The following is a 27,254-nucleotide window of genomic DNA, read 5'->3' as shown; positions in this document are numbered from 1 at the left end:
TTGCCTGCCAGCTCATACTGCTAAAATATTGAATGTATTGTCTACTAAAGTCTCTGAATAAAGATGCAGCCACATTGTTGTCTAGTCACATCTGCCCAATTTTGTAGTTCACAGACTGGATCACAGATTTATGTTAGATGGGAACTTACAGGTTTTCAAGTCCAACCCCATTTAATGTATAGATGAGGAAACTAAGGTACAGAGAAGTTTTAGGACATGTTTTGAGTCACAAAGAAATGAAGCAGCAGTAATGAGACTTGAATTCAAGCCTTTTGACTCTCAATCCAGGGCTTTTATTTCCATGGCACTGTGCTGTGCCACAAGGAAAGCTGATTTTTAGAACCAAAATGTAGATGTGTTCATATATTTGTATTTATTATGCATTCATGTTAAATCTAATCTTTTATTTTTTTAATTCAGTCTACTGTTTTAGTCTGCTGAGATTTTTTCTAGATTCTGACTCTGCCATCCAATATATTAGCTATCCCTCTTCATTTCCAGTCAGTTACAGATCTAACAATCATTCTATCTATATTTATTCATTGATCTAAAAAAACCTGAACAAGTACAGGGTGACACAGATCACTGGGGCATTCCACCACAGTCTCCAAGTCAATACTGGCTGAATAATAATGACTCTTTGGGATCATTCCTTCAACTAGATTCAAATTCATTCAATTGTACTATCATTATTCCATGTAATCCACAAGTACAGCAGGTGATTTTTATCATATGCTTTTCTAAAATCCAAGTATACCATGCCCATAACACATCTACCAGTCTAGGGTTTTGTTTCGATTTGTTTGGCTTTGTTTGTGTGCATAGGAGGAAGGAAAAGGGAGATAAGATTGGGTCCAGCTCTATGATTTCATTGGTGTAAAATGATCCTGGTGAATCAACTGCCTTCATAAGTGCAACAATACCAGAAAAGCAACTTAGTCTTAGAAAACTGCCTATGCATTAAGAAGCTAAGGCACTTGCCTAGGGTTCAAGCCAGCAAGTGCCAGAGGTAAAATTTGAACCCAGGGTTTCCTGACTGTGAGAGTGACTCTCCATACTATACCATGCTGGCCCTATAGCTACCCTGTAAAAAGGGAAAATGGCTCTGGTTCAGTATGACCTTTTCTTGAGGAAACCTTTCCCAAAGTGGTCTTTGGGACCACTTCTTCCTTTTTCTCATGCTCATGAACCATCCTCTTAGCAATACCCTTTAGAATTTTACCAGGAATAGAATTCAAGATCACTGGCTAATAGTTTGAAAACTAAGATAACATTTGTCCTTCTTCAGCGTGTAATAACCTTTAAGTGGATGAAAGGTTTGGGCCCAAAGTTAGGAAGACCTGAATCCAAATCCTGTCTCAGACACTTGCCAGCTACCGTGCTTCCCCAATAATAAGACACTGTCTTATTAATTTTTTTGGACAGAAAAACACCAGAGGGCTTATTTTCAGGGGAGGTCTTATTTTAATGAATATTGACAGCAATTTTAATAAACAGGTAAATGTGAACAAAAAAATGTACCTTTATTCAATAATGAATTCAATAAAGAACAGGATGACGCGCTCACTGCTGCAGCTCTGATTGGATGCAGCTCGGAGCGCGGCATGTGTTTCCCGGGGGGGGGGGGGACGGTGCATACCAAGGGTACCGTAATGTAGCGTGTAGCGCAGAGATCACCTTCACTACAGTAGCAATCTCAATAGGGCTTATTTTGGGGGGAGGGCTTATTTTAGAGGAATCTTACACAGTAAGGGGAGGGCTTATTTTTGGGATAGTTCTTATTATTGGGGAAACATGGTATGTGGCCCTGGCCTAATCACTTAACCTCATTTTCCTCTTCAATAGAATGGAGATAATGATACCACCTACCTCTCAGGATTGTTGAGAGGATCAATTGTGAATTGCTTAGCATAGTGCCTGGGACATAAGAGATATTATATAAATGTTAGCTATTCTTATCCTAACCATTATTATTTGATTTTGGTGACATTGGCAAATCACTTAACCTGTCCCTCGGGCAGCTCTTTCAAAACTACAAATGGCAAAGGAATTCTCAATCTGACTTTTGAGTTTCTAATGAGAAATTCTACCATATAAACAATCTTTCTGATCTCAGTTTTTTCATCAATTTAAATGTGATCATGCAATGTCACCTCTAAGGTCCCTGCCAGCTCCAACTTTATAATTCTTTGTCCTACCACACTCAGCTCACAGGGCCTCCCCACATTTGCAAGGGAAAATCATGAGTTAAAGAGAGAAGGAAAGGGAATAAACATTCATATAATATCTACTATGTGCCAGTCACTCTGCTAAATGCTTTTTTTCTTTCTTTAAGTACATTATATATCATTTAATCCTCAAAACAACCTTATGAGGTAGATTTTTTATTGTCCTTATTCTACAGTTGAGATAATTGAGGCAAACAGAAGTTAAATTATTTGCCCATGATCATACAGTTACTAAGTTTCTGAGGCCAGATTTGAAATCAGGTCTTCCTTATTCCAGACCCAAATCTCTATCCACTGTAACATCAACTGCCTCCTTGTTGACCACTATTTTAGATTATTTTTTATTTAAATATATTTATGTTTATAAATAGAAAAAGTTCATTATTTTATGTGAATCCTGAATTCCAACCTTCCCCTAATTTATGGTCATTGGCTCCACATATCCTGCACTCTTCCCTTACCATGGAGAAAATAACAACTTCAGGTTTAATAGAAGCATACTGAATTATTAAATAGTGGTTGCTCCTTACTATGGGAATAGGGCCAACCCAAGAGACTCTCAGCCATTTCTTGTTTTTGTGACTTTTCCATTGGGTATTGTATAGAAGTCTTTGGATTTATCGATTGGGAAGACTTCTTGGCTTAGAGGAGAGGAGATGTGACAGAAATATAGATTGCCAAAGTGAAAAGTGGGAAAATAACCTGTGTAAACTGATGAGGCTTCTGAACCTAGTCAATGAAATCCCATCCTTGATTAAGAAAGGTACCTTTGCTGGTACAAATGGTACTCTGCTGCTTTCCCTTCTTCAAACGAAAGCATCCAATTGAAATCAGATAAAATGAATTCTCGAAGCACAAGGGAATACACACACACACACACACACACATACATGACTGTGATTTGTCTGTTTTTAAATCACAGAAAAGCAGACACGAAAAACTAGTGGTGCTTACCCTTTCCCCAAATTACCTTACTTTAGATGGATCCAATGGCTCTTGTTTCTAACCATGCACTTTTATTCTATTAAAGTTGCATCTGGGGCAGCCAGGTGACACAGTGAGTAAGAGCACCGGCCCCAGAGTCAGGAGACCTGGGATCGGTTCCAGCCTCAGATACTTAACACCCACACGTGTAACCTTGAGCAAGTTACTTAATCCCAATTGCGTGATTAAAAAAAAATTGCATCTGACTGATCTAATCTTATTTCTCATAAATACTTGTAGTTGACTCTGCTGTTGCATTTCCCCATGTCTCTATGTTAAAGTAATAAGGGCATCAAACAACTCTAGGAACCATAGAGGGAAAAGTAACCTTTCCTAGGGCAAAGCTGAGACCCCAACCCCACTCTGTTTTTAGAGCATTTTTTTTCTCTCTAAGTGGGGATACCATTATAAGCCACTCATTCATTGTACTTCCAAGATCTGAAATTTCTAAGTACTAGGTAGCACTTTAAATCTGCCTTATTACCTAGGGTTCAACCTGTATTGAACCTGTGTTTGGATACTAGCTGCATGATTACAGACAAGTTGTTTCATCTCTCTCAGTCTTAGTTTTCTCATCTATAATTTGGGTATATAAAATACTAACCACCAGGATATCACAGAGAAAGTATTTTGTAAACCCCAAAAAGCTATGCAAGAAATATAAGTTTCTATTATTATCTATATTAAGAATATTTGTAGTTGACATTTTTCTTCTCTAAGTAACATCATTTAATTTTCCTATTAATTTTGAAGATGAAATGATATGATTTTCCCTAAAAAGTTTTCTGAGAAATTAACTCAGAGCTCAGAAAAAACTACTCCTGGGAGATCATCTGCTTTTCTTCAAGAATTAATAGGGAGGGAGCAGCCAGGTGGCTCAGCAAGTAAGAGCACCGGCTCCAGTGTCGGGATGACCTGGGGTTCAAATCCGGGCTCAGATACTTAGCACCACACCCAGAAATAACTGGCCGTGTAACCTTGAGCAAGTTACTTAACCCTGATTGCTTAAAAAAAAAGAATTAATAGGGAGCAAAGAAAGAATTAATGGAGTCTGAATACAGATCAAAGCATACATTTTTACTTTATTTTTCTTGGGTTTTTATTTTGGTCTATGTTTTCTTTTACAACATGACTAATGTGGAAATGTTTTGCATGACTACACATGTATAACCTATGTCAAATTACTTGCCTTCTCAGTGAGCAGGGTATGGGGAGAGAGGGAGAGAATTTAGAATTCAATTTTTTAAATGAAAGCTGAAATTGATTTTATACATAATTAGGGGAAAATGAAATACTAATTTTTTTTTAAATAATTAATAGGGAGTAAAAGAAAGTTCCTTACTAGCAAAATCCATAATATACTGGCTCACTGAGTATATGAAAAAAAAAGGTCTGGACCTAAATCAAATGTCTTCATTGACACTAACTCTATGATCTTGGGCCTAAGTCATCTGGGCTTTCCAAATCTCAGAGATGTCACCTGAAAATAAAGATATTTGTGTTATAGGTTCAAATGAAACAAGGGGGATGCCTTTTTAGGTATGAGTTTAGCCAGATAACCATACATAAGGTTCTTTCCAACTCTGAAATTCTAAAATTTTTTTTAGTCTAGCCTTCTCTAAGTCTTGAATAATATACATAAAATGCTTCATAAACCATAGCTCAATTTCTCCAGCCTTCTCTATGGCCATATTGCCAAACATGAAACATTTTCATTTTTTCTTCTTTTCTGTATTTTTCCAAGTTTTTATTCTCTCACATGTTATAATGCTCTGCACTAGACCCCCTATAGACAAGGACTAATAAATAAAGGACCTCATTGTGAAGATTACCACAAAATACTTCAATGATCCCTATTCTCAGAGATAAACAAGAGTGAAGACTTAGAATAGCAGTATTAGCCCTGTCTCTTTACTTACTCACTCACTTATTGGAATAGTAGTTCCTTTTGGGAAAAAGTAAAAATGAAAACAAGCACATAGACTGAAGGCAATTTTATGCAGCCTACTCATTTTGGATACCATGTCTGACCTAAACCACCTGTTGATTGTGAAGTTTACAAACTCAAATGAATTGTTTTGCAATTAAGCAAATCCAAGTAGCATTAAAGAAGTCAATATACTGTCCTCTAGCCATATGGTTTGGAAGAAATACTTAGAATAATTCAGTTCATTAAATCAAGCTAGGTTTCTGCTCTGTTTAAGCCTTCAGAAGGCTAATTCTTCACTGTACTGTTTTCCAAAGGACATACTGCCACAGGGGAAACATTTCAAGCTTCACTTGCTCATTCAGATTCCCCACTTGAAAAGGGCTTAGAATTCTAATCCTTAGTATAAAGAACTATGATCATATAGCTCAGAGAGAGAGAAAGGTAAATGGCATTACGTTTTATTAGATTGCTTACAAGGTTTTGTTCAAGTTCTGCAAAAACTGTCCTTGGAAAAAGCTTTCTAGGTCTCTAGATAGCATTTTCTCTTTAATACTCACCATAAGGTCCCCCATTGGCCAAACTCTCTTCCCAAGCAGAAAATGCTTATTTTATGTTTCTAGTGTGCTCACCACCCATACTACAGAATGATTACAATTTAATTTTCAGTGGCAGGATATCAAAAATCCTTTAAAGAATTGAGAAGAAGGAATAAAAGGAAGAATGGGGAGGCAAACTAGAATCCAAGGGCACAAGGTGATCTGGAGTAGATAGGATTATGATTGTCAGGCTAGGTGAAATGAAAACCACTAATAATAATCTGAAGCAAATCCTAGTAACTAAATTCACATATAAAAAGAGGTAGGAGGGTCAATATTCTCAGGGTTCTTATTATATTATAATAATGTTTATTGATTGATTAATTGATTTGACCAATATTATGTCTACCCCAAAATAAGTTCTGGCTATTCTTAAAGAAAACTATACTAATCATAAGGAGGGATGATGTGTGTATGTATGCATATGTGTTTGTATATGTATAGGTATATATACATACAAATATATGTGTATATTCTTAAATCTAGGATGAACTGTTACATGGACCATATTTAAATAACTTATTGAACTATCATAGAAATGCATTAGTTCAAATCAAAATGGAAGAAAACATCAACATTCAAAATTTAAAATACTGACATTCAAGATTTTTCTATAGGAATAGTGGTAGTCTTTTCATAGTCTCCATCAAATAACTCATTGTAAAGATAAGCACAGAAGATGGAAACAAGATCTAATGTTCAAGGATAAATATAAAAGTATGGTAATGTCCTGAAAGAATAGGATTGATATTTGAAACAAACTGAGTTTGGTGAGGAAAGGTAAGAGCATTCCCAAATGCCATATTTCTATGGTGGCCTCCCAACACATACGTAGAACAGCTTTAGCACACTCAGGGAAACGAACCAGAGCTGCCTCATAGCATGAGCAGTCATGGATGGTTAATGATTAGATTGCCATAGTTGGAATGAAACCACACTGATGAGATGCCAAATTCATTGTATCTACTACTGATAACCTGGAAAGGAAGGTGGCCAGGATTCATTAGATGACTAGAGATAATGTCCTTCTGTGATTGGTGAAAGGAACTAATGATGCTAAGAAAGCAAAATGTAAAAAATAAAAGAGGAGGGCAAGACGGCCCCCAGTATTTGAAGAGATGTCATGTGTAAAAGGATTTAAACTTCACTGACTGGCCAGCAAACGTAGAACAAGAAGAAAATTTGAAGGGGCAGATTTTGGCTCAATGCAAGGAAATGATTTCTAATAATTATATGAGTTCCAAAGTAGAACAATATGATATGTGAAGAAGAATGAAAGCATATATGAAATGCAGTAGTTTGAACTTAGATACATCTTCAACAGATCAGTCAGTCATCAAACATTTACCATCTGCTGTGTATCAAGAACAATGCTAAGTGCTAGGGATACAGAAAGAAGAAAAGCCAGCTCCTCTCCTCGAGGAGTGCACAAATCACTGAATCCTTTTGCAGAATGCTGTTGCTTTGGTCACACGGCTTCTATAATTTCACTGCATATTCTTAGCAGAAAAGAATAAAAGATCTAACCTAGGCAAGCATTTTTTAGAATTTTATCTTTACTAAAAGTGATCAAGGTGAAAACACTAATCCAAAAGTCTATGAAGAGTATAAATTTAAATGTTCTTTTTACCTTGTTTTAAAAAATCAGTCAGTGTAAATGAGTTTGTGTGTTCTTCAAGTGTAAAAAAAATTGCTTTTTCGAACTTGAAGAATACATTTTCGTATTACCTAGATTAGCTTGTACAGAGGTGAAATTGGCTCAAGGTGCATAGAGTTTTGTCTCAGGTTGATGAAATCCCCCTTACAGTGACCAGAGTTACTGCATCTCATTGTACTGTCATCTGCCCACACACAATCAAAGCCATACCTTTCTCTAATTCCCGATGAGGACAAAGACTAGACTTCCCCCTTTCCTAGCACTCATGATTGGACTTACCCCTGAACTACTACCATCCCTCCGCTTGAAGTGGTTTTGCTTTTGGTAAAAAACAAAACAAAACAAAAACCACCAGTTATGAATCTGCCTTTGTATGAGCTCTCACACTTCTTTCCTAGTTCAGCAATATAGCACAATACAAAGGAAAGAGTTCAGAATTTAGAGAGTACAAGGGCTTTAATTCTAACTCTGACGCTTATGACCTATGTGACTCTGGCCAAGCCAATTACTGTTTCTGTTCCCCAGCTTCCTAATCTGTAAAACAAGGGGACTGGAATAGATGACTGTAGTATCTCATATCTTAATTATAGATGCATCATTTTAGTAAATATCCACACCAAAAGTCCTGTCTTGGGAGATGATTATTGCTATATTCTGTTGTTATTTTCATTAGAAAAGCTTAAAGAAAAGATAGTGATTTGAATGAAAACAAAATCAAGTTTAATTGTTTAAATTTGTGAAGCTATAATATTTATTTGACAAAATCAGCTTTCCAATCCATATCGAATAATGCACTGGGATCCTCCCACAGTACTGAAAAGTAAGAAAATTTGAAATACCTGTGAAGTTTGAGAGTCACAGTTCCATAAACAGTAGCAAAGCCCAGAAGACGAACCCATCTTAGAAGGATGCAGCGAAATGTGCTTGGCTCAAAATATAAAATGATAACCTATAGGGTAAAGAGAGAAAGAAACAGACCTTCAAGATCAATTTGTGTTGGGAAAAAAAAGCTGATCGTCTGGACACAGAATCAACTAGCCACAACATATTAGACAAAATTCAGTAATTAAAATCAATAGTACTTTAAGGTCAAATATTACATGCAGCTACCAAGATAATCTCCTTCATGCATCATTTTAATCATTCACTCCCTTGTTCAAGAAGCTGCAATGGTTCCTTGTTGCCCATCAGTTCACATCTAAGCCCCTAGTTTAGCAATTTTCTGAAGCAGTAGAGTAGAAGGACCATTAGACTTGAACTAGACCTTGAGTCTGGAGAGATTCATGTTCAAATCCTGCCTTTTACTTTTATTATTTGTGAGTCTAGGGACAAGTCACTTAACCTTTCTAAGGCTCAGTTTTCTCATCTGCAAAGTGGGAATAATAACAATAACAACAACAATAATAATTCTAGTATCTGGAATGAATTTGGCATTTAATAAATGCTTATTGCCTGCTTGCTTTATTACCTCACAGGGTAATCATGATGATGAAATGAGATAATGTTGTATAAAGTTCTTTTGATCCCTAAAATATGATATAGGCATCAGCTATAGTTATTATCATCTGCATGGCTGTGAACATACATACAGAGTGGGAGAGAGAGACAGAAAAGAAACAGAAATAGAGAGATCGTTATATGCCTACCACTGTACTAGGGTCTATAATTCAGTGCTCAAGGATTTATAGCTTTATCAATTTGGGTACATCATACACCAAATAACAACAGATCATAACATCTCTATAACTTGGTAAAGGATTTTTGAGATTTGTCATGACCACATTGTGAAGAGCCATTTTCAGGTTGTCTGGGACTTACTTAGACAACAGATTTAGAATTTATTATCAGACCCATGAAAGGTGTTATAAGAGACACAAATTAAGTTGAAGGTATAGTTCTTCTCTTCAAAGTGATTTCAATCTAATTGGGAAGACAAATTTTATATATATATATATATATATATATATATATATATACACACACACACATATATATATATACATTATCTAGGAAAAACATATAAAGCAACATAAAAGTTGTTGACTGACTAAAGGGTACTGTGTGCAATATGTACAAAATGTCCCCAAAATAGCTAAGCGGTCACAGAGTTAGGAAACTTAAGGAAATTATACCAAGGAATAATTTCTATCTATCTATCTAGATAAAGATGTGTTTATATCTATATCTACATTTGTATAATATCTATATTTATATCTATGTCTATGTTTATATCTATGTCTATATCTATCTGTATTTACCTGTATAATAACCGACATGTTGTGTCTTTATGCAAATGATAGGAAAGAAGATAAAACATCAGCCCTAAAGTCAGAAGGAGCTAAATTCAAATCTTTCCTCTGAAATATACTAGTTCTGTGACCATAAAAAAGTCACTTAACCACTTAGTGTCCTAAGCAATTCTGTAATATTATAAACTGCAGAGGAATTGCCAATCTGCCTGAATCGATATAGATTCCATACCTCTTGCCTACTTTTAAAAAAAAAATGCTTAAAAGACAAGTTTTCTTTTAATTAAAAAACATTTTAGTAGTGCTTTAGCAGAGAGGATGTTTAAAAGACAGAAATTTCTTTTCTTCATATTTTAGTTTCTTAGCATGTTTCTACCACTCTTCCCACCCAGGTTCCTTTTATAAATTACTTTTTAAAAAAAATTACTTTACAAACCTCTACAGATTACCCTCATTCTATAAGAGTTCTCTTGTGACAATGTGTGATCCAAGTCCTGATACACACTAGTATGGAACTGTCCACACTGGTGGAGATCCATGTCCCATGCCCATGGGAAGGGCTGAGTAGAGTGGAAGGGAGGAGAGATTTCTTTGGGTTCTTTGGTCTCTTCAGTTTCTTCAGGTTCTTCTGGCTTCCAGGTTGAAGAGAGAAGATGGACAATTCTAACCTTTGGGAAGAAGGCAACCTGAGAGGAGCTGAAAATCTCTACTCTGTTCTTATCTCCAGCTTGTTATGCTAAAGACTTCAGGGAATTTCCCCTTTGGGTGAGAACTGGGACTCTCTTGGTTAAGTTGATATACCTTGCTCCCAAAGGGAGAGCTCTTTCACTCTGTATTGTCTAAAGTATATACATACATATATACATATATATATATATATATACACACATAGACATATGTATTCTTATATACATGCATTCTCTGATTTCTCTTTTTGCTATTGACTTGGACATATAAATAGATATGGGTAAAAATACTGGATGTTATTATTCACAATGTGTATCCATGGAGAAACAGTTATTTGATGGGAAGGAAGTCAAGCCTTGGATATAGAGCTTGGGGTTCTCCCTTTCCCATTAATAAACAGTAATTAATAGTTAGCTTGAACCTTAAAATTATATTGCTTAGATGAATAATATTTAAAGGAGCAAAGAGATATAATTCTATCCCACTACCTTCTCTCTGATGAGTCCAGAGTGGCCAGCCTCTCTGGCCCCAACTTTGGCTTCTTTCCCTAGCAAGAATCTGTCTCCCTTGGAGGAAAGAGATCTCTGTATTGGTTGAAGCTGTGCCTGCAAACACTACATGGTATCTCATGCTATATATGGAGGGACAGCCTTGTTACAGAAATAAAACAAGCAAATTTAACAATGCAGTTATCTCATCTGAAATGTAACACTCCACATTTGTAGGAGCTCTCACCTCTCTACTTTTAATTGCTTTTTGATGAGCAAAAATGTACCCTACCCTCCACTCTTGTTCAGATACTTATACTTTTAGCAATTACTTCTCAATAAGACCCATAGGAAAACCACTCTGTACACAGGGAGGTTTGGTCCCATCTCTATGGTTTGCTATATCTGGAAGATCTCCTGCTAGCTAGCTCTCCCAATATTTATTCATTACTTCATAATGGTTCAAGACTTGCCATCCCTAGGAAGCCTTTCATGATTAAACCTAAACTGATCCCTGTCTACTTAGTTTGCCCTCAAGCTATTTACATACAGTTTGAGAATAGAAAGAACCCTCCCTATACTTTTTTGTTGCTTTGCAAGTATTCCCTAGATAATTTTTTATACCGGGTAGGTCATGTCTCCCAACTAGTCTGATAGTGCTTTGGAGACAAGAACAGTACCTTCATCTTCATTGAGTGTCCTTACTGTACATAATACTGTATCCACCAAGCAGTCAGTGTCCAATAAATGTTCCTTGGTTAATGTTGAGCAAAAGACCCTGATTAGTTTAATAGCAATGCTCTGAGTGGCCAGTGTTTGAATCCTTGCTTGAATCCTCAGCAGAACGGTCTAAAAGTTGGCAAGCAGAAAATACACTCTTTCTACTAATGGGCTGACAATTATTTTTGAATTGTTTTAATAGCATGATCAAGTATATTAAGATAAGTGAAACAGAATTGTGGAATTTTTTTTTGTAGAGTCATTTTTAAGTTGTGCTTAATTTTTGGGACCCCATTTGGAGTTTTCTTGGCAAAGATACTGGAGTGATTGGCCATTTCCTTCTCCAGTTCATTTTACAAATGAGAAAACTGAGGAAAACAGGGTGAAATGACTTGCCCAGAGCCACATAGCTAGTGTCTGAGGCCAAATTTGAACTCATGAAGATGAGTTTTCCTGACTCCAGGCCTGCCACTGGCCAGCTGCCTTATGGGAAATATGTACATGGGATATTTATCAGGAAAGGGTGTGTATGTGTGTGACACTAGCATTTTATGGACAGCTAAGTGGCACGGTGGATAGAGCGTTCCACAAAAGTCAGGAAGACTCATCTTCCTGAGTTTAAATTTGGCCTCAGACACTTATTAGCTGTGTAAACCTGGGCAAATCACTTAACCTTGTTTACCTCAGTTTCCTCATCTGTAAAATAAACTGGAGAAGCAAATATCTTTGCCAGGGAAATTACAAACGGGATCATAAAGAGTCAGACATAACTAAAATGACTGAACAATAACAAAAAGTTATTTACAGGTGAAGCTATTCCCTTGAGTCTAGGACACTCCATGAATGACATTCAATATTATTTTCCCTTGATTTATCTAGAGATAGTCTATCAGAGATGTTGACGTTAATCCCAGAATTAAATCTACAAGGAAAGAGGAGAAAGACTTGGAAACCTGTAGGTAGAGCTCACAAAAGATAAAAGACTGGGCTTTAGGCATAAGAAACGGACAATCACTCCTTTAACAAGCATTTATTAAGCACCTGCCCAAAGTTGCCTTTGTGTATTCCTCTTTCAGCCTCAGTTCCTTAATTTGTGAAGTGGGAATAATAATGGCAATTATCTCTCAGGAGTGTTGTGAGGATCCAATAAGGTAACACATGTGAAGTGTTTTATAAACCTTAAAGTGCTCTATAAATACTCAGTGATATGATAATATATTAACATATTGCATAATATATAAATCTATGCAGTATCTTATATTAATCCGTGCAATGTTTTACTTATATATTACTTTACATTATACTAATCATATTATACTACACTATGCTGTATCATATTATATTGCATTTTAGCATATTTTGTTATATTTTATGTTAATCATATATCAATTACTTTGATAAATATCCACTATAACATTATTACATAATGTTGTTGTTGAGTTATTCAGTTGTGTGATTTTTTTTGACCCCCATGAGCTGTACTGTCTGTGGGACTTTCTTGGCAAAGATACTGGAGTGTTTTGCCATTTCCTTCTCCAGCAACTTAAGGCAAACAGAGGTTGAGTGACTTGCCCAGGGTCACACAGCTAGTGAGTGTCTGTGACCATGCTATTGTTATCATTCCATAAGCTCCTAGAGGGCAAGACTGAACTGTACCTTAGCCTTCTTTGTATTCCCTCTAATGCCTTTCACAATGATGTGACCCCCATAAGTATTTCTTAAGAAATAACCTAGATTTTAGTTATTTCAATAAAGAGAAAGCTATTTGTATAGATACCTTGTATTTAAGGGGTTACTATTTTGGATCATACCATGAGGATCTTACTGTTAAGCTTATGTAGGCTCACTGACAGGTTGAGGCCACAGAAGTAGCTTTCAGGGGAAAGAAAAAAAAATTATTTGTCTTTCAGACCCATTGCATTGAATGAGAGGACAACTTTGTGAAGCTTTGCAAAGAGTTAAATGAGATGTGAGGAGTAATAGAGAAGATAAGAATGAAAAGAAAGAAGGAAAAATAAGTGGGAGGATAAAGGAGGGAATGACCAGGAGGAGAAATGAGTGGGAGAAGTGAGTAGGAGGAGATAGTAGAAGAAAAATAGCTAGAAAGAGGAAAGAAGGATGAAGGGAGTCCAATCTGATTGATTTTATATAATTCTTTCACTGAGAAAGCTATCTGGTGTGTGTGTGTGTGTGTGTGTGTGTGTGTGTGTGTGTACATACTCCCCCATATATACACAGAGAAGACTGAATTCAAAAGGGATATACCTTCATTTTCTCTTTTAACACTAAATAGTAATAATAGCTACAAAGATATAACAACCTGGGATCTTTAGAATGTATGTGCAATTATCCAGGGTTCCTAAGTGTGAAAGAAAAATAAAGGTAAAAAAGATTTTTGATTAAAGAAGAAATCCTGGAAGGTGAGGGAAAGGAGGGAGGGAGGGAGGGAAGGAGGTAAGGCAGGAAGGAAGGGGAGAGAGAGGAGAGAGAGGGAGAGAGAGAAATAATAAGAAAAATAAGAAGAGAAAGGCTCATAAGAAGAGAAAGGCTCATGAACTAAAGAAGGAATGAATTACCTAAGTGTTGATAACACTACAACCATGAATTCTTTCCTTAAAAGTGCTGAAGAATTACCTACTAGGAGCTTGAAATATATCTAGGTTCTGGGCCACTAGCTCTGAGAGTGAGATTTCAGAGTTAAAGACTAATGTGTCTGTGTAGAATTTTAAGGTTAGATTAAAACACACATACTGTGAGCACATCTATACATGTATGTCTGTATATATTACATAAATATGAGAAATCAGTCTTAACTGTAATAGTAGAAGTAGAGCTAGCAGACTTAAATTTCAGATAATTTGGTATGGATAAAATTAAATCAAGAGCTACCATCTCATGTCCTCGCTCTAAATTTTAGATTTCTCCCCAGGATAAGCTTGAACTAACTTTTCACCCAGTTACAAAACTGCAGTGTTTTTAGAGGGCTTTTGAATTTTACTTTGATATTGGGCACAACCATTGGGGAAAGAAAGACAACCCAGAAGCAAAGGACCATTAGACTCTTTAAACAACAGTGAAAAAAAAAAGAAATGTTCTAAATAGAGCAATATATTGTTCCAGTAGAGACCCAGGCCTAGAGACATGAAATTAAATGGTGTTCTCACTGTTCACTGGTAAGGAAGGAAAACGATCTGATTGCTTCAAGATGAGGGATGCCTAGAAAGAAAAGTGTCCAGGGGCTCCATACATGCCCAAGTTATTTTGTTTGCTTATGTTGTTTTTCAAACTGAGAAGTTTCTCATTTAATTCTGCTACATGAAGGAGTCAGGCATGGCGTTTATGGAATGGAACCTGACAAATATCTCTACTTTCTTAATAATTCCTGAAGTGATATGTCTCTAATGAAACTGGTTGTGAATTGAGCCACTTTTACATTGTTGAAGTGAAATGAAGGAGTCCTTATATAGTTTTCTGTCAGAAGGTCATTTTATTTGTTGTAAAACATATTGGGCAAAGGGAGTATTCTTAGAGTGAGCCAGGGGCAGCTAAGAGTTCCCTCTTCTGAAATGGCATGTGTTGGAAGGATTCTTAGCAAATGGGGCTTTGAAAGTCCTCTAGCTCTTTAGAATTTGGGGCTCTTGCAGTGATATATCTAGGGCTGGAAGTAACTTTGGAGCCCATATGGTCCAACCTCTGCAATTTACAAATGATGAAACAGAGGCCCAGAGAAGTTGAGTTACTTGCCCAAGGTCACAAAAATAGATAGTAAACTTCTCACTGTCAGATACTGTATTTTTTTCCCTTTCTTTGTGTCCCTAGGGCTTAGCACAATACCAGACACATTGGCTTAGGGGAGACATCCCAGGAAGATGCATCCAGTTTCTCCTGGAAATTCCTGAGGATTCCAGAGACATGGTGACTAAACATTTGGATGCAATGGAGATAATAAACTCCCCCAGCTGCCTCTCATCACGCAGTTATTTAGAGCTGAAGGAGAAAGTTATTTGAAGTGACACAGTTATAAAAATCCCTTCACTGGTTGCTGAACCAAGGAGCTGAAAACCTTTCCAAGAAGTGACACCTTCTAGTTCCCTCTCCTTGCTTTGACTCTCATGTGGCAAGTAGCATGTTCTGTTTCTAGATTCCCCATTAACCAGATATGAATATGGACTATTATTTTTCTTCCCACTCTATTGCAGGTCCATGTGGAACATGGATTCAATAAAACAAGCTTTTATCTATACCTGTGAATGCACTTCAACCCTGTATTCTTGTTTTGGGGTTAATGACCCAACAAGCAACATCAATGTAGTCTTGAGACTTCACAGTAATCTTGGTAGTTCAAGAGGTTCAGGGATCCTGTGACCATTGAGTGAAACTGCCTGGAATCAAAGGGACTTTTCTCATCAGAGAAGAGAGTCAGTACTAGTAAGAGCATAGGCCCCAGCCTTGTCCACTTTTGACCAGCAACCATGTTTCAACAGCACAGAGCCAAGGGGAAATATAAAACATACAATCAGTTGTCCTGCAAATTGGTTTATGTTCTATTGAGGTTTATATATTGACCTCCTAGTTTATAATACAGTTGGCTATGTATAAGTCCTGGTAAGTTACTTATAAGTATACTCATAAGTTATACTTATATATATCATGATGCAATACTTACAAGTTAAATTTCAGAATCCTATTTTAAATTGGTCTTTCAAATTCACACCGAATTTCTCTGTTTTACATTTCTTTTGTGTGTAGAAATAAGACACTTGTAAAATACTTGATTCGTATTGTGCAATGAGTATCTTTTAACTCCCCACTTTGGAGAAACAATAGACATGAGCCAAAACCCAACCTTAAGCATTTTGTCTCTGGTACTCCAGTGTGGGGGACTTAATGAACTGAAGTATGTGAGAAACCTCCATCTCATTGTAGAACAGGAGCCCCCAGATCTGAATCTAGTTTGGACTGTGTAACTGGATCCAGAGCAGATGTGGCCCTTACAGAGAGGGAATGGATGTCATACCCACCCCTGTGGACTCCGCCCTGGTTCCTCACAGCTAGGGAAGCATCAGAGGCTGGACTTGAACCTGGGTTCTTTGACTCCAGCTCCAGAGTTCTTTCTGCCATACCACCTTTAGAGCATCAGAGGAATAATAATAATAGCTGATATTTGTATAGCATTATATTTATTGTGTGTGTGTGTGTGTGTGTGTATGTTAGCCACTGTGTTAAGCCCTTTACCATTATTATCTCATTTTATTCTCACAACAACTCTGGGAGGTAGGTACTATTATTATCTTCATTTGATAGACAAGGAAACTGAGGCAAGCAGAGGTTAAGTGACTTTCCCAGGCTCACACTTCTAGTAACAACTATCTGAGGTCAGCTATGAATTCAGGTCTTCTTGACTCATGATGTGGCACTCCATCTATTGTGACCCCTAGGTGTTCCCTTTCTACAAAGGGATGTAGAGAACACAATTCTTGAGAGTCTAAGACATAGGATGTGACAAACAATTTAAAAGGAATAAAAAGGACAAGCTTTTAGCTTCATGATTTTTTTTAAATGTCAACATATGCTACTTCTCCTCCAAATTTGTAATATTCAAATGGAATGAGTACTCAAGATTAAGAGGCGGGAAAGAAAAGGAATCCTTTCAAGTCTGTGTTATATGAATTTTCAGTAGGAATGGAGGGGAAAATGTAAAGCCAGAAATTAAAAAAAAAGGTTTCTATTCCCAAGCCAGTGTATGTAGACAGTCACTTAAGACAAGTCACTTAACCTCTGACATTCAGCTTACTATTTTAAAATGAAAAAGGTTGTATCATTTTACCTCTAAGGTTGTTTCTAGGTCTAAACTTCTATGAATCTCTTCTATGACTGAGGCTGGTATAGCATCCATTGAAACAAGGGGAATGAGGGGCAGAGCCAAGATGGAGGAGTAAAGGTAGGGACTCATCTGAGTTCTCCCCCAAATCCCTCAAAATACCTGTAAAAATTACTCTAAACAAATTCTAAAGCAGCAGAACCCACAAAAAGACAGAGTAAAACAAATTTTCAGCCTAAGACAACCTAAAAGGTCAACAGGAAAAGTCTGTTACATCAGGCTTAAAGAGGAGTACAGTCTAGCACAGGCTGCACCAGCACAGACTGGGGCCCCTGCAAACTCAGAGCAGGCCTCAGGTGACTGAATCACTGGCAGCTGTGGTGAGTTCCAAGAGGCTCAGTCCAGATATGCCAAAGACAACATAGGTCAGTGGGAAAGGTCTTTTAGATGCAGGTGAGAGAGAAGCACAGTTCAGCCCCAGCAAACCAAGAGCAGGGCTTGGGAGTGACTGAATCAGTAGTGGCAGCAGCTGCTTCCAGACTTCAAAGCCCACAGACAGTAAGGAGATCAAACAACTGGTCAGAAGGAGATTATAGGGATCTCTTTGATAGCACTGAGGTAGGACTCTGTTACTTTGCCCATACTTGGATCTGGGTCCCAATCCTGGGTGGAGCACTGGCATAGCAGAGCTTGTGGCAGCAGTGCAGAGGGTACCCTCTTCACAATTCCAGGGCAGAAAAGAGTGCTTGGGATCACGCACAGACCAGAGGACAGGGCAGGAGAAGAGAAAATACCTTTCCATAGATCATACAACCTTGGAAGAACTGAAAACTTACAGGTCCCTCAAATTATCTGTGAAAACAGCTGCACAAAACACCTGAAGCTTGGGACAGTACACCTTCCACACTGGAAGCAGAGCTCTACCTTAACAAAGAGTTAAAAAGTCAAGTAATCAGCTATGAAAATGAGCAAACAATGGAGAAAAAACTCAGACTATAGAAACTTACTTTGGTGACAAGGAAGATCAAAATATACACCCAGGAGAAGACAACAAAGTCAAAGCTCTTACATCCAAAGCCTTCCATAAAAGTATGAATTGATCTCAGGCCATGGAAGAGCTCAAAAAGGATTTTGAAAATCAAGTAAGAGAAATAGAGGAAAAATTGGGAAGAGAAATGAGAAAATTGCAAAAGATGGGTCAATAGTTTGTTAAAGGAGACCCCCCAAAATAGTGAAGAAAATAATACCTTAAAAATAGACTAGATCAAATGACAAAATGGCCAAAAAGCCAATGAGGAGAAGAAAGTCTTAAAAAGCAGAATTGACCAAATGGAAAAGGAAGTCCAAAAGTTCACTGAAGAAAATAATTCCTAAAAATTAGAATGGAACAAATGGAAGCTAATGGACTCTATAACAAATCAAGAAATTACAAAACAAAACCAATAATGAAAAAATAGAAGACAATGTGAAATATCTAACTGGAAAAGAAACAACTGATCTGGAAAATAGATCCAGGAGAGATAATTTAAAAGTTACTGGACTACCTGAAAGCTATGATCAAAGAAAGAACCTAGACATCATCTTTCAAGAATTATCAAGGAAAACTGCCCTGATACTTTAGAACTAAAATGGAAATTTAAATAATCCACTGATCACCTCCTGAAAGAGATCACAAAATGAAAACTCCCAGGAATATCCTAACCAAATTCCAGAATTCCCAGGTCAAGGAGAAAATATTGCAAGCAGTCAGAAGAAAACAATTCAAGTATTGTGGAACCCAATCAGAATTAACACAAGATTTAGAATCTTCTACATTAAGGATCAGAGGGCTTGGGATACGATATTCTGGAGGTCAAAGGTGCTAGTATTAAAACCAAGAATCACCACCCAGCAAAACTGAGTAAAATTCAGGTGGGGAAAAAATTGACATTCAATGAGATAGAGGAATTTAATGCATTTTTGAGAAAAGATCAGAGCTAAATAGAAAATTTGACTTTCAAATACAAGACTCAAGCATGAAAAGGCAAATATGAAAGAGAAATCATAAGGGACTTTAAAAAGTTAAACTGTTTACTTTCCTACGTGGAAAGATGATATTTGTAACTCATAAGACCTTTCTCATTATTAGGGTAGTTAGAATGACTATATATAGACAAATGGCACAGGGTGAGTTGAATATGAAGGAATGATATCTAAAAAATAAAATTAAGGGGTAAAAGAGGAATGTACTGGGAGAAAGAGAAAGGGAGAGGTAGAATGGGGGTAAATTATCTCATATAAAAAAGTCAAGAAAAAGCTTTTCCAGTAGAAGGTAAGATGGGAAACGGGAGAGGGAATGAGTGAACCTTACTCTCATCAGAATTGGCTTAAAGAGGGAATAACATGGAACACTCAATTGGGTATAGAAATCTATCTTATCCTACAGAAGAGTAGTGGGGGAAGGAAATAAGAGAATGGAGAGGAGTGATAAGGGAGGGCAGATTGGGGAAGGTGGTAATCAGAACCAAATACTTATGAGGAGGGACAGGGTAAAGGAAAGAATAGAATAAATGGGGGGTGGGGTGGGATAGGATGGAGGGAAACATAGTTAGTCTCTCACAACATGAGTATTATGGGAGTGCTTTGCATGTCTACACATATATAACCTATACCAAATTGCTTGCCTTCTCAAGGGGATATGAGGAGGGAGGGAGAGATTTGGAACACAAAGTTTTCAAAACAAATGTTAAAAGTTGTCTTTACATATAATTGGGAAATAAGATACACAGGAAATAGGGTATAGAAATCTATTGTAAGATATATCTATCATAAGATATTTTCCTACAGGGAAATAGAAGGGGAAGAGAGGATAAGAGAAGGGGGATGATAAAAGGAAGGACAGATTAGGGGGTAGTCAGAAGGAAAACACTTGTGAGGAGGGACAGAGTGAGAGGAAGAGAAGAGAATAAATGGGGGTAGGGGAAATAGGGTGGAGGGAAATACAATTAGTAATAATTGTGAAAAAAATGTTGAAGCAAGTTTCTTTGATAAAGGTCTCATGTCTTTAACACAAAGAGAACTGTGTCAAATTTATAAAGATAAGAGCCATTTCCCAATTGATAAATGATCAAAATAAATAATCAGTTTTCAGATTAAATAATTAAAGCTATTCATGGCCATATTAAAAATATTCTAACTCACTACTTATTGGAGAAATGCAAATTAAAATAATTCTGAGGTAACATCTCATACCTAACTAATTAGATTAACTAATAGGACAGAAAAGGTAAATGACAAATATTGGAGGGGACCTGGGAAAAATGAGACATTAATGTACAGTTGTTGGAGTTGTGAATTGATTAAACCATTCTATAGAGCAATTTGAAACTATGCCCAAAGGGCTATAAAACCATGCACACCCTTTGACATAGCAATACCACTATTAGCTCTATATCCCAAAAGAGATTAAAAAGCAAAAAGAAAAAGGACCTATATGTACAAAGTATTTATAGCAGATCTTTTCTAGGGGTAAAGAATTAGAAACTGAGGGGGGTACACATCAATTGGGGAATGTGGCATATAATTATGATGGAATACTATTGTACTATAAGAAATGATGAGCAGGATGCTCTCAGAAAAACCTACAAAGACTTGCGTGGACTGGTGCAAAATGAAATGTACTGGGTACAAAATAACAACAATATTGTAAGACAAACAGGCTGTGAATGACTTAGCTGTTCTCAGCAATACAATGATCTGAATACAATTCTGAAAAATTTAGGATGAAAAATGCTATCCATATCCAGAGAAAGAACTGATGGTGTCTGAATACAGATTGAAGCATATTTTTTTTTTTACTTTATTTTTCTTGAGATTTTTTTCTTTTGGTCTGTTTTCTTTCACATTATAATTAAATATTATGGATATGTTTTACATGACTACACATGTATAATCTATATGGAATTGCTTGCTTTCTCAATGGGGAGGGTGGGAGGGAGGAAGGGAGAGAATTTGGAACTAAAAGGTTTTTGTTAATGTTTAAAATTGTTTTTACATTTAACTGGGGAAAAATTAAATGCTAAATAAATAAATAATGTAAGGGAAATGTAGAACACAGAGTACATTCAGCCTCCTGGTAGCAGCAGAGCTATTACCATCCTTGAGATAGAGATGGAAGCAGAGACCTGTAATGGGAATGTAAATTTTAAAGATCTTCCCTGCCCCTAGGCTAAAGTGCACCTGGAGCCTGGGGGGGGGGGGCTTGTTTTTCAGTAGATACTTTTTGACTAGCCAGTGGGTCAATAAGGTTGTTACATTCTCTGAACCAGGAGAAGGCTATATAAGCCCTGATGTGTAGATTTGTTTTGGGGGCTCACTTTGAGAAGTGTTCTGTGATTTGATCAGATGAGACTCTGGGAAGCCATTGCTGCTACAGAGCCCCCCCTTGGCTTTGAAAAACCCAGATGTTGATTTGGTATGGATGTAATGGTTGGACAGTTTGGAAATCTGTCTATTTGATCTGTTTCTCTGTCTTGATAATTCTGTCTGTATATTCTGAAGTTTGGGGTGCTGACCTTTTTCCCCTGAACTAGGTAAACGATACATATTTGACTGATTAAAGTAAGCTTGTTAACCCATGTTGAGTTGCTTACCTTTAACAAAGCAGATCTAAAACCTGTGCTGGCAGCCACCCTGAGGACGCTGGGGTGCTTGCCACTACAGGACTCTCCTTTCAAATCTATAAGAAATACTCAGTTACCTCTCACTCTCCAAAGTCAGTGAAAATAGGTAATAGGAGAAGGAATTCCATCCTTTCTATATCCTCATTACAAGTTGTACAACTGTAAATCATTGTCCCAACTGTCTCAATACATTTTTGAACCTAACTCATAATTATCCTCTCCATCTCACATCCCTTGACTTTATCATCAAGAATAAATAAATGTGAATTTTCATGACCACTGTAACTAAGGAAAAATAAAATCTAATAATCTTAGATAGTGCAGGAAGAAAAAAAGACAATTAAAAAAACCCTCCATGACATAGGTTAATTACCTCTAATGGACAGATAGTTCAAGGTTCTATCACCAATCACCATGGTTATCTTGCTATAAAGATGCCCCTGCCCCTTCTCTACCAATAATGAAACATTTATTAAAAGTCTACTATGTATAAGTCACTTTACTAGATAGTTACATTCCTAGATTTGTCACATAAACACTTATGAGGAACCTATTATCATAGATCAAGAGCTGGAAAGCAGTCATTTAAGTCTAAACTCATTTTACATATGAGGAAGCTGAGGCCTAGAAAGGTTAATGATTCTTAATCTAGTTCCTCCATTCTGTTATCACCCATGATCTCCTCAAACCCGTGAAGTCTTGGCATTGTATGATTTTAACAGCTCTCTCAAAGGTCACCAATGTCCTCTGGATTGCCAAATAAAAGAACCACAGGAGAGCTGTAGAGAATTTTATTAACTGAGAAAAGTGTTAGGGGAACTAAAATTTGCCCAGAATCACATGGACAAGAAGCACAGAGCCAGATTCCAAAACCAAGACTTTGTATTCTAAATCCAACCCACTGAATTACAATAGTATTTCATGTTTGGGCTTGCCCTTGTCTCTTCTTTCTCCCTTACCTCTCATTTCTAATTAGTCATCAACTCATGGCAATCTCACCTTTGTTATATCTCTCACATCTATCTCCTAGTGGAAAGAATGTGAGATTTGGAGTTAGAGAAGCTATGTTTCAGCCACAGATCTTTTACTTTCTTTTTTTTTTTTTTTTAAAGCAATCGGGGTTAAGTAACTTGCTCAAGGTTACAAGGCCAGTTATTTCTGGGTGTGGTGCTGAGTATCTGAGCCCAGATTTGATCCAGGTCATCCCAACACTGGAGCTGGTGCTCTTACTCACTGAGCCACCTGGCCACCCCTAAGTAATTGGGGTTAACTAACTTGCTCAAAGTTACATGGTGTTTCTGGGTGGGTGCTAAGTGTCTGAGCCCGGGATTCGATCTCCAGGTCATTCCAACACGGAGCCGGTGCTTTTACTCGCTGTGCTGTCTGGCCGCCCCAGATCTTTTACTTTCTAGCTGTGTTACCTTAAACAAGTCACTTTCTGACTATCTATGAATTTAAATAACATAATCAACAAAATGTGAATAGAAAAACTCCAAATGTCTACCTATAAAACTATTGTGAGGAAAGGACTCTATAAGATTTTAAACATGTTAAATGAATGTGTGCTATTATAAATCTTCATTGCTACTCACCTAAACCATCCTGACATTCTCCTAATAAGTATTTCTCCTTTTTTACTCTCTTGGAAGCTATGTGGCATATTGGAGAGAGTGCTGGACGTGGAATTAGGGAGACCAGAGTTTGAATCCTGCCTCTGACACATACTAGCTGTGTAACATTGAGCAAGTCACAACCTCTCCCATTATCAATTTCCTCAATTGTAAAAAGGATTGTTGCAAGGGTCAAATGATATAATATACATATAAAGTCCTTTCTAGACCTTAAAATATTACATAAATATTAGCTATTATCCCTTCTTCAAGCCATCTTTTATGTCACCACTGTTTAAATCTAGTTATGTCATTCCTCTCCTAAAACAAACAAGCAAAAAAACCTTCTGTGGCTCTACAATGCCCTTGGAGAAAAATTCAAATTCCTTTGCCTGACTTTTTATAATCTGGGACAACCCCTAATTTTCCAGTATTATTCCATATGATGTTGCTTCAAGTAGTGTGGACTATACACCAGCCAAACTCTCAGCTCTCTCAGGATGTGCCACTCCATCAGGCTTCTGTGTCATTGATCTTTTCTGCCTTCCCTTCCTAGCTTGGCCTGTTGGGTTTCTACTCATTTAGAGCCCAATTCCAATGCCATCCCCTTTCTTTTCTTGGCCTTTACTTAACAGGTTATCTCATAGATCTGAAATACCCTAATTAAATACTGTACATTACCCATTTATGACAATGCCACAAGCTTCCCTGGTAGACTATAAGTACATGAGGGGAGGAAACAGGTCTTATCTAAGTTCTGTATCTTCTTAACCACTTAATAGCAGGGCAGGTAGTATACAACAGGTATGTAATAAATATTTATCAAAATGTTATTGAAGACAAAGTCTGCTTTTTAAGGAGTTTGTTTCTTCAGTGAATTTTTCTGCCTCTTTTACCATTGGGCCAATTCTGGTTTTTTAAGATGCTATTTTCTTCAATGCTTTTTGTGCCTCTTTTACCAAGCTGTAAAGCATCTTTTCATAATTTTCTTGCATCACTATCTTATTTTTCCCTCTACAACTCTGATCTCTTTCTTTAAATCTTCTAGGAATTCTTATTGGGCTTGAGTTCAATTAGCATTTTTTGAGACATTTTTTTGTAGTTGTTTTCACATTGTCTTCTTCTGAGTCTTTATCTTCGTCTTCCCTGCCACCACAGTAGCTTTTTGTGGTCAAGTTATTTTTTTGATATTTGCTCATTTTTCCAACATATTTCTTGACCTTGAAATTTATGTAAAAGTTGGGCTCTGCTCACCTATGGGTAGGGAGGTACTGTGCCAAGGTTCAGGTTTTTTTGTGCTGCTATTTTCAGGGCTAGTTCTGGGAGTTTGCAAGTTTTCAGTGTTTTCAAGCGATATTATCCTTAGAGATGTGTGGTCATTGCTCTCCTAGTCTGTCCTCTAGTCTTTGCCCAGAAATAACCACTGGTTCCCTGCAGTCATATGCACTAGCACTCTCTTTACCTTAGAACTGTGAACAGGGCCCTGTTCCCTTGTGAGTGATCCCCAGCACTCCTTTCTGCCTTAAAACTGTGACCCAGAACTGTGTATGGACAATAGAACTGCCAATCAATGTCAGCTATAATCAGCATTAGCAAAGGGTCCCCTGTAATCTCTTTCTGAGCAGTTGTCTGACCTCTTTACTGTCTCTGGCCTGAGAGCTCCCAAACCTGCTGCCATGACTGTTGTTGATGCCACTGTGTGTGTGGGTTCTGGACAGGCTTCTACTTTGATGTCCCAAACTTCTGCTGACCTCCTAAATTTTCTTAGACCAGAAAAAATATCTTATCCTGATCTTTTATTGACTCTGCTGCTCCAAAATTTTATTTGAGGCATTATTTTAAATTTGTTTGGAGGGGAATATTGAGAGAATACAGCTGGGTTGCCTTCTAATCCACCATTTTAGGACTGATTTAATTTCTGAGGTTATAATTTGAGGGGAAGGACAATGTGAGACAGAATTAGTAACACAATAAATAAACAAAAGGAAAATGAATCCAGGAAGGCTCTGCCCCTTTAACAGAGAATGCCTTATGAAATGGTTCATAAATTGGGGTTTATTATACATAAGTTATGTCTGGCTATTTACAAAGAGATAAATGGTTCATCAGTTGTAATTTTTTTTTAAATTACTTCATGGAACAAGAAGAGTAATATGATATAAGAAGGTGGACTGGAAATGACTAATACAGAATTCTCTTTTTTTCCTTTTAGGTTAATGTATTTATGTTTAAATTTTGATAAAGAAAGAATAGAAAAGAGAAGGCTTGTGGCAGAATTTTAGGTAAATCGATCTCCTTTTTAAAATTGTGGGCAGAGTTGGAGTATGCTAGAGGACACTTAGTTCTGTTCGATGGTTTGTGGGTTACTCTGATTTGTTTCAAGGAGCTGAGTGAACAGAAGTAGCATCCTAGAAACTCTAGCAATTCCTGGCATTCTAAAAATATGTCCACTTTGTTCAGCATCACAAGGCCAACCCAGCCTTCAGGAAGAACCTTCAGCTAGTTTAAATATGAAAAAGATAGCCTATGATTGAAAAGGGTTAACAGAGGAAAAGAGCTAATGCAAAATGGGGCAACTCCCGTGGCATATTTGCTAGAGTTTGAAGCTTGAAATCAAGAGTACCTTAGTTTGAATCCTACCTTAGACACTTGCTAGTTTTGTGACCCTGGAAAGTCACTTAATTGCATTTAGGCTCAATTTCCTCATCTGTAAAATGGGGATAATAATAGCATCTACATCACAGGAAGGATCAGATGAGATAATACATGTAAATTGCTTTACAAACCCTAAGAGGTTATGTAAATGTTAGCTATCATTATCATTATTATTGCCAAAGAGAAAAGGGTTGAATACTAAAGGCAAAGGAAACTCACAAGGAGAAATTCTAAGGTGGAAAAATATACTACAAATATACATTAGTATTTGCAGGACATAGGAAAAGGACTAGAAAAGGTGTTAAAAAATTGTAATAGCTTACAAGGAAAAATAAAGAACACTGTACATACAATGTAGGGAAACTAAGATTTATGAGAAAAGAAAAAAATATGCTTCAGTACTGATATAGAAATAGAAAAAGACCTGGAAACATCAAGGCCTGCTGACACCCACTTGTGACAGGTTTATCATAGCAAACCAGAGGAAGACCCAGCAATAGCAGCAAGTACTGCCTGTATTAGGAAAGGCTATATCATTTTAAAAAATGATGAAAAAGTGGGAAAGGTACAGATAACCAATGTGGGGGAATTTAGCATTACAAAATAAGCATTTCTTAAAATGAAGACTTTCTGTCCAAATGGACTGATGCTTCTACCCATTCACATGTTGTGTCCATTTCTGTGTAGTTAAAATTCAATAACTCATTTTCTCAGGGCACATTCTTCTCATGTTTTCTTTGGAAAATAATATCCTTTACTATCAGGGTTCTTAACCTGAAATCCATGATTTTTTTTTCCTACTGTAAGTGCATTATCTTATTCTCTTTTCATTTTATTTTTAATTTATAGAATAAAACAACATTTCCATAACACAGTACAATAAAAAAAAAATGATTGTATGTGAAACTGCAAATCTACTATGCACAACTTGCTGTTCTTTTCAAATATATAACAAAATTATCATGTAA

The 27,254-nt window shown here is 36.8% G+C and overlaps 1 protein-coding gene across 1 annotated transcript in view; it reads right to left on the bottom strand.

Annotated features, from left to right (window-relative positions):
- The window catches only part of GPR158 (G protein-coupled receptor 158), a 446,391-nt gene that overhangs the window by 66,242 nt on the left and 352,895 nt on the right, over positions 1-27,254 (bottom strand). Inside the window, exon 6 of the mRNA XM_069086327.1 lies at positions 8,235-8,344. Coding sequence (XP_068942428.1) covers positions 8,235-8,344 — 110 coding nt within the window. The remainder of the gene's footprint in view (positions 1-8,234; positions 8,345-27,254) is intronic.

The sequence above is a fragment of the Petaurus breviceps genome, unplaced genomic scaffold, assembly GCF_028583685.1.
Source record: "Petaurus breviceps papuanus isolate PSGF00001 unplaced genomic scaffold, PetGlider_PUasm1.0 178, whole genome shotgun sequence".
Classification (NCBI taxonomy): Eukaryota; Metazoa; Chordata; class Mammalia; order Diprotodontia; family Petauridae; genus Petaurus; species Petaurus breviceps.
The sequence above is the reverse complement of the archived record's forward strand: the minus strand, read 5'-3'. Positions and strand labels throughout refer to the sequence as shown.